Source organism: Hippocampus guttulatus, chromosome 4, assembly GCF_054856545.1.
Source record: "Hippocampus guttulatus isolate MCC_2025c chromosome 4, RoL_Hgut_1.0, whole genome shotgun sequence".
Taxonomy (NCBI): Eukaryota; Metazoa; Chordata; class Actinopteri; order Syngnathiformes; family Syngnathidae; genus Hippocampus; species Hippocampus guttulatus.
The window spans coordinates 3,616,579-3,625,281 of record NC_141264.1 but is presented as its reverse complement, the minus strand read 5'-3'; the positions used below and the strand labels follow the sequence as shown (position 1 = coordinate 3,625,281).

General features: G+C 46.2%; 1 protein-coding gene across 1 annotated transcript; it reads right to left on the bottom strand.

The window, feature by feature from the left end:
• Window positions 1-1,977: 1,977 nt before the first annotated feature.
• On the bottom strand, window positions 1,978-5,073 carry LOC147205669 (uncharacterized). Its single transcript, XM_086109022.1, has 3 exons — window positions 4,955-5,073; window positions 3,371-3,429; window positions 1,978-3,289 (listed from the first exon to the last, which is right to left on the bottom strand). Exons 2-3 carry the CDS (start codon window positions 3,411-3,413, stop codon window positions 2,622-2,624), a joined length of 711 nt encoding a protein of 236 aa, XP_085965148.1. The 5' UTR covers window positions 3,414-3,429; window positions 4,955-5,073; the 3' UTR covers window positions 1,978-2,621.
• Between the last annotated feature and the right edge of the window lie 3,630 nt (window positions 5,074-8,703).

The following is an 8,703-nucleotide window of genomic DNA, read 5'->3' as shown; positions in this document are numbered from 1 at the left end:
CCGAGGTACTTGAAGCTGCCCTCAATGTCTGCTATTGTTCCTTCAGGGAGTGAGACCCCTTCAATGCGGACTACCTTTCCTCTCTTCGTCACCCTCCGACTACATTTCTCAAGCCGGAATGACATCCCAATGCCGCTGCTGTAGATCCTGGTTGTGTGGATCAGGGAGTCTATGTCCCTTTCGCTCTTAGCATACAGCTTTATGTCATCCATGGAGAGGAGGTGACTGATCGTAGCTCCATTTCTGAGGCGGTATCCATAGCCTGTCTTGGTGATTACTTGGCTTAGGGGGTTCAGTCCTATGCAGAACAGCAGTGGGGAGAGTGCATCACCTTGGTATATGCCACATTTTATGGACATTTGGGTAAGTGGCTTGCCATTGGCTTCAAGTGTGGTTTTCCACATTCTGCAGGAATAATAAGGTGGCCAAAGGAAGAGATTCAGACCACGGACGTTAAGACCCGAAAGCTCCTAACCATGCATGGAGGGTTCCATCCCAAATCCAGCACCCTGAGACTGTACGCAAGCCGAAAGGAAGGAGGCCGGGGACTAGTGAGTGTGAGAGCCACTGTCCAGGACAAAACATCCAAGCTCCATGAATACATCAAGGAGAAGGCTCCGACGGATGACGTACTCAGAGGATGTCTCAGACAATGGGGAACAGAGAATGAGGTGCTGGAAGAGGGACCATCATGGGAGGACAAGCCCCTACACGGGATGTACCACCGGACCATAACTGAAGTGGCTGATCTCAAGAAGTCCTATCAGTGGCTAGAGAGGGCTGGCCTGAAGGACAGCACAGAGGCACTCATCCTGGCTGCTCAGGAGCAGGCCCTGAGCACCAGAGCCATTGAGGCCCAGATATACCACACCAGACAAGACCCAAGGTGTAGGTTGTGCAAAGAGGCACCTGAGACAATCCAACACATAACTGCAGGGTGTAAGATGCTGGCAGGGAAAGCCTACATGGAACGCCATAACCAGGTGGCTGGCATAGTCTACCGAAACATCTGTGCGCAGTATGGACTGGAAACCCGAAGGTCAAAATGGGAAACACCTCCAAAGGTGGTGGAGAATGACCGAGTGAAGATCCTGTGGGACTTCCAGATCCAGACTGACAAGATGGTAATGGCTAACCAACCAGATATCGTGATCATAGATAAAGGGCAGAGGAAAGCCGTTGTAGTGGTCCCAAGTGATGGAAACATCAGAAAGAAGGAACACGAGAAACTCGAGAAATACCAAGGGCTCAGAGAGGAGCTGGGAAGAGCCTGGGAGGTAAAGGTGACAGTCGTGCCTGTGGTGGTCGGAGCACTCGGGGCAGTGACCCCCAAACTAGATGAGTGGTTGCAACAGATCCCGGGAACAACATCGGACATCTCACTCCAGAAATGTGCAGTGCTGGGAACAGCAAGGATATTGCGCAGAACCCTCAAGCTTCCTGGCCTCTGGTAGAGGACCCGAGCTGAATGAGGGACGGACACCACCCGAGGGGTGAGATGAGGATTTTTTTTTATATATATATACACACACACACACACACACACACAAACACACACACAAACACTCACGCGTGCACAAACCAGAGGTACGGAGGAGCTCAGAGGGCATCGCTCGTTCCACATATCTGAAAACACATTTTTATTGTGTGACTTTTTACTCGGCACGAGACTCGCCATTTTCCTAGCATTTTATGCTGTCTGTTGTATTTGCATTATTTGTTTTCACTTTGCTATTGTGTGACTAATTTTTCATGTAGAGCACTTTGCATGCAACAATGGCTGTTTTAAATTTCTCTATGAATAATGTTGAGTTGAGTTTGTTCAGTGGAAGATATACATATGGCTGATGATTTTTATTGCTTTTACAGGGCGGTAGGTGGTTGCAATTTCATGCCATACCAAGCAAGTATGATTGTGTCTCTGAAAACGAAGGATGAAATGTCTGAATCGAGGTCACATTCAAGCAATTCAAGTCATTGAGAAGATAAATCATCTTTATTATTTGAACTGGATGCAGGTGGCGAGGATGGGAATCTCTCTCTCCTGAGGAATGTAATTTCATCGGTGCTGTATGTTGCACATGTAGCATATTTGATAATAAAGTTGACTTGCCTTGCATTTACACATTAACGACCACACAATACTCAGGATGATTAGGACTGAATGCTTGAGGACAAGTTTTGTTTTGGAATAAGAACAACTCTCTTTGATCTGGGGTGACATGTCGAGCAAACTCAGGTGGTGGATTGGTTGTTGGTCCAAGTCCAAGTCCGGGTGGTTGTGTTCATCCAGAAACTGGTGTTGGCTAGGCAGATCTTGGTGTGGACCAAGATGGTGGTTCAGGTTTGAAAAGGTCACGTTCCAGATTGTTGTTTTCATCTGGAGTCACAGATGGTCCAGGTTGGCAGGATGCTCGTCCAGGTGGGTTGTTTTATATGGAGTATTTAGTGATGGCATGGGTTGTTCTGGTAATGGTGCAGGTGTGAGAAGTCATCGTGCAGGTTGACAATTTGGTGTCCAAATGGGTGTGGTGTTGCATTGGTGGCTGACATTTGCCGGGGTTGCTTAGTATGACATGAAATAAAATTTGATCAGGTGGTGGTGGCAGTGGGCGATGTGGCTAATATTGCGGTGGGTAACATGCTGGTGGTCGTTGCCCAGGGTTAAAGGGAGGCCAATATGGATAATTTATTGGTGGCCCAGGAGGACCTGGTGGTCCAGGTGGTCCTGGTGCACTAGGTGGTCCTGGTGGTCCAGGTGGTCCATATGGTCCTGGTGGTCCAGGTGGTCCGTGTGGTCCTGGTGGGCCATCTGGTCCAGGTGGTCCTGGTGGCCCATCAAGTCCAGGTGGTCCTGATGGCCCATCGAGTCCAGGTGGTCCAGGTGGCCCATTTGGTCCTGGTGGACCATCTAGTCCATGCGGTCCTGGTGGTCCATCTACTCCTGGAGAACCACCTGGTCCAGTTGGTCCTGGTGGACCATCTGGCCCTGGTGGACCATCTGGTCCTGGTGGACCTGGTGGCCCAGGTTGTCCTGGAGGTGGTGCTGGTGGACTTCCTGGAGGTGATCCAGGTGGACTTCCTGGAGGTGATCCAGGTGGACTTCCTGGAGGTGATCCAGGTGGAGATCCAGGTGGACTTCCCGGAGGTGATCCAGGTGGACTTCCCGGAGGTGATCCTGGTGGACTTCCCGGAGGTGATCCTGGTGGACTTCCTGGAGGTGATCCTGGTGGACTATTGTCATCCTGGGTCACTTGTCTCTTTATCTTAGCAGAAAGACAGCTGGTTCCTGTGATAAAGAGTTGACATCTTTGTTACATGGTGACGTTTCACTTACTCTGTTACTTGGTAGTTGAGTTTGAAGACTTACCAAACAGCACAAGGGCAACAGTGAACACCTTAAGAATCCTCATTGTGGCTGATGATGCCCTAAAAGACAGTGAAAAGGGACGGTAAATGTACATCGAGAGAAAGTCCATGTGGTGAACATGATGGGAGAACTAGCTGGTTGGACACACACTGGATTGCGACTGAGAAGAAGAGTCATAACTCTCTGCCAATGTCAATGTTATTCCCGTTGGACAGAATTCTCGCATTTACTGAAACCACGACTTTTCCGTAAATCACTTTTTTAGTTGAGATACAAATTGGTATCTTTTTTTAATGCTGTCATTTCTGTACATGGTGCCAGCACCAAACATGCACTTCAAAGTGCACTGTCACACAGAGCCCCGCCATGTAAAAGCTTTTAACTTCACAAAACATTTTTCACAAAGGGTTGCATTGTGGAACACAGTACACACCCAGCATTTTCGCGGCTCCTCAATTATTTGGAGATGATTTGTGAGTGGTGAGAGGGGTTGTTTGTGTGTGCATGTATGTGACATGCTGCAAATCATTGTGATTGCCAAAAAAAAAAAAAAAATTCTTTTAATATCGCTTGCAACATTTGTTTGATTTGTGACTTTTTTAATTCAATGTGAAAATATCTGTCAATAAAAGAAAAGCGGAAATGAAGTTTTGTTTTGTTTGTGAACCACCATCCATCGTCTCAACAGCGTGAGTACTTTGGCCTACTCTTGTGAAATTCATGTATCCGAAAGGACAGAAAGAGTTTTAGTTTTTCCCCCCCAAGGTCTGAACTCAACTGTGCTTACCTCCGGCTTGCAAAGGATTGATTAATTGCAATGTTGCTTTTTTGTGCAGTTGTCAGGATCATAAATGCTTTTAAATGTTGTAATTCTGCATTGTATAAATAAAGTTGTCTTGCCCATCACTCCAAAAATAATAACATTCTAAATGAAGCTTTACAGCAATTTTAAATCTTTGATACATTTGCTTTGTTCCAATGTACGTGCAAAGATGGTTTGCTTAAAGGAAACACTGAATGATGTCACACGCATTCATTCAATATACTTGACCACAGATGAGCCCGCGGGCGCAGGCGACACACTCTTCAAGGAGCCACTTACGGTAATTAAGTTCCAAAAAAAAAGCTATCTCATTCATATTACAACTTTAAGTGAGGTGATATTTTTGAAAAAATGCATGACATGTATTCTTACACCTAATGTTGGTTTGCTGTTAACCCATTTCGTGCCATCCTCGAATGTTAATTTTTATGCGTGGGAGCCCTGTGTGCTGGAATATTTAAAAAAGAAAAGATTAATTTTTGATTGTTCAAACGTTCTTGAAGGATGGATCTTTTCGGACTTCACTGAGAAGTGTATTTTGAAAAATGAAATATGTTGAGAGCACAGTTTTTGCACACATGCACGTTTGTCCGGATTTAAAATTCCGTTTTTGTCATTAGTTTTGTCTGGAAGTTTGTGGTCCAATTTAACCTGAATCAAAATGCATATTTTTCCCTTAATTGTACAAAGCGCAACACCAAACATGTCCAAGAATAATCGTGTGTTCCCTGAAAACACTTGAAGATGGAGAAAGTACTTACCACGCACACCCAAGTTTGCTTTTGATGCTCCTCTCACGCTTGCGTTGTTGACAGTTCTGCTTCCGTCTCTCTTCTGTCGTTTCACAGTCGGTAATGGACGCCTTAAATCATTTGTCTGGCCACCATTAAGGTGGGGCTCTTGTTAAGGTGGAGCACTGAATTGATTTTCTTTTCTTTTCACACAATTACAGTAGGTGGTTTCTTTTCAGCGGGTATTTCCAAGCAGTATGTCTTCGTCACGTTGCCTTTGTCAAGTTGTAAGGCATGAGTTAATTGAATCACTCTGAAATGAATAGATGGTGGCCTGGAGGTCCAGTGGTTAGCGAATCAATCTCACAGTGCAGAGGTACCAGGTTCAATTCCAGCTCCGGCCTCCTTGTGTGGAGTTTAGTTGTTCTCCCAGGGCCTGCATGGGTTTTCTCCGGGTCCTCCGGTTTCCTCCCACATTCCAGGGACGTCGACAATCTGACGTTTGAGCTGCAGTGCGCCATGGATTGGAGCCAAACAAGTATTATCTGAAACTTGTATTCAAAATTAGATTGACATTTCAAGTTTCTCAATTTGAAAGTCAAGGTGTGCTGCAATCAGGTGTGCTGCAACAGGGAGACTTGGAAAACATGCAGGGCAGCGGCCCTCCAGGACCTGAGTTTGACACCTATGGTCTAAGATGTTACGAAATGCGAGTGCTGGGAAGTAACAAAGTACGAATACTTTTTATTGATACTTGAATAACATGTTACCTTCACTGCCTTGATTTCAAATTAGATAGATTTACTTTCTAATCATTACTTTGTCGAAATAGATTTGTTATCAAATCATATTTACTTTTTACTTGGATACTGTACATTTAAAACTCTCTTGTACTTAAATACAGAAATTGAATCCGTAATTACAAGACGCCCCCCGCCCTCCCACACACGTATCTGTACTTCTTCTTCAGTACAGTGTGAGAGCCTTCGCCATCTCAAGTCCCATAAAAGATAACATTCTGCACTATCCATGTAAATTGCATGAATTCAGGCGTGATGGTGTTTCTGCCACTAGATACAGTAGCACCAGAGTTGCATATACAGAAAAAAAAACCCAACAACCGGAGTATCTGTACAGTATTGCGTTCAGTTAATTTTGGCTGAAGAGTGATCAAATGTTTATGTTGAACTCGCTGGACATTCTTCAGTGTAATTATTTGTGACATGCAGTCGTATTATGCAGGTAGCTTCCATTGCGGAGCAAAAGAAAACAACGAGCAGCAACGCCAACTTCTGGACGCCATTGGCAGGACGCAGCGAAAAAAAATGTTCTTCACAGAGCAGATTCATCAGCTAGTGAGCTTCCGACTTACGGCGGACAGCGAGAGAGAGCACCAGCTAGCGAGCTACCGAGCAACGGCGAGGGAGAGCACCACCTAGCGAGCTACCGAGCGACGGCGAACAGTGAGAGAGAGCACCAGCTAGCAAGCTACCGAGCGACGGCGAGAGAGAGCACAAACCAGCGAGCGAGGCTCAGCGGTGGAAGCCAAACGACCTGCTGCAAGCCACTACCGCTGCTTGCCAAACCACCCGCTGCTAGCCAGACCACCCGCTGCTTGCCAAACCACCCGCAACTAGCCAAACCACCAGTCGACCAACACCATACTCTACACATGCCTCCTTTTGCCTCTCCGTCCAGCTGCAGCAGCTGCACCTGCCTTGCTGAGAAGATTGCTGAACTGGAGCAGAGAATCTCCACACTGTACCATATCCACGATGCTGAGCAGCAGATGGACACGATCACCTTTGGTCCTGGACAACCAGAGTCTCCATCTTTCACCGACACAGCTGCTGCTGCCAAAACCTGCTTCTCCCTCAGTTGGGAAAGAATGTGCCACAGTAAGTCCATCAAAGAAGTGACGGACGCGGAGACTGTTTTAGAGACACCATATTTCCATGGGGCTGTCACAGACACTCCCAGAGAGAGTGATAAATGGACTGTAGAAATTGTCATCGGTGCAACACCAGTTAAATTTAAAATTGATACTGGAGCAGATTTGATCATGGAGAAAGAGACATTCGACATGTTAGTCCCTGAAGTACAAAGGAAAGTGCTATTCATTTCCAGTGTTTGTAATCCACAGCCAGAGGTCTAATAACCTGTGAGGCAAAGAGACAGCATACACAATGGGACTAGTGAAACACATTGAGGAAGTGCACAATGCATTCGGTGAGCATGGAACTCTTAGGACAGAGCCAGTCAAAATAAAACTCAAAGATGATGCAGACCGTATGCCATTCACACAGCTCGCCGAGTCCCTCTGACGCTTTTGGGGAAGGTAAAAGAGGAATTGCAGCGCATGGAGAAAAACAAGATAATTGAAAAGGTAACTGAACCAACAGACTGGTGCGCACGAAAGGTGCCTGTCCCAAGAAAAAATGGCCAAGTGCGCATCTGTGTAGATTTGAAAAAGCTAAACGAGGCTGTGAAGAGAGAAAGATTTGTCCTCCCAACTGCCGAGGAAATCACTGCAAAACTGTGCGGCGCAACCATGTTTACGTCACTTGACGCAGCTTAAGGGTTCTGGCAGATACCCCTCCATCCACAAAGCAGCGAGTTAACCACATTCATTACGCCTTTTGGAAGGTACGCGTTTAAACGTCTGCCTTTCGGCATCACCAGCGCTCCAGAAATCCTTCAGAGGAAAATGATGGAGGCCTTGAGTGATCTTGACGGAGTGGCAATTTACATGGATGACATACTAGTTTATGGCAACACACCAGAACAGCACGACGAGCGCCTAAGCAAAGTACTGGAGAGAATCAAGTCGACATGTTTGAAGTTGAACAGAGACAAGTGCGTGTTTAGGAAAAACCAACTCCACTTCCTGGGTCAACTGATTGACAAGTCAGGAGTAAAACCTGACCCTGAAAAAGTAAAAGCCATCAAACAGCTCCCAGAGCCACACAACGTCCAGGATCTGAAATGTGTCCTAGGCATGTTCACATACTTGGGGAATAAAATCTCTCATTTGTCAACAGTGGGTCAACTCTTATACGAACAGTTGAGGTCCAATTTTACATGGACATGGGATCACCCGCAGAAAGAGGCATTCGAGCATATCAAAGTCATTATGTCTGCATCTCCCGTTCTCAAGTTCTATGATGTGAACCAACCTACTACTGTATCAGCAGATGCAAGCAGTTTTGCCATTGAAGGTGTGCTGCTACAACAACACGACGGGGACTGGAAACCGGTCGCTTACTGTTCTCGTCGCTTGTCAGATGCCGAAACCAGATAGAAAAGGAATGTCTGGCAAGTGTTTGGGCATGCGAAAGGTTTGAGAAATACCTGGTTGGGCTGGAGAATTTCAAATTGGTCACTGACCATAAACCACTGATTAATAAAAAGGATCTGGATAATGTTCCTATGCGTTGCCAAAGACTCTTAATGAGACTTATGAGATTTAAGCCTACAGCTGAATATGCGCCAGGCAAGACTCTTACCGTAGCTGATGCACTCTCCCGTAGCCCATTACAGTGCACAACGGAGGTAAGTGACACTCATTCCGATGTAGAGTGTTACATTGCAGCCATCATCACCGGCATGCCAGCCACACCACAAAAGCTTGAGGCTATAAAGCTAGCCACAGCAGCTCACAGTAACCTGAAGGTGCTACTGAGATATATCAAGTCAGTTTGGCCAGATTATGTCGGAAATAAACAAAATGCAGGGAGCGGGCCAATGCATCCGTGTGGTGGCCCGGAATCTCCACTGAC

What these genes read in the sequence shown, in the direction of transcription:
- LOC147205669 (XM_086109022.1), bottom strand. Translation starts at nt 3,413, where the DNA reads ATGAGGATTCTTAAGGTGTTCACTGTTGCCCTTGTGCTGTTTG. An exon ending in TGTTGCCCTTGTGCTGTTTG is followed by an intron (nt 3,290 to 3,370) that starts GTAAGTCTTCAA and finishes TCTTTATCACAG; the next exon opens with GAACCAGCTGTCTTTCTGCT.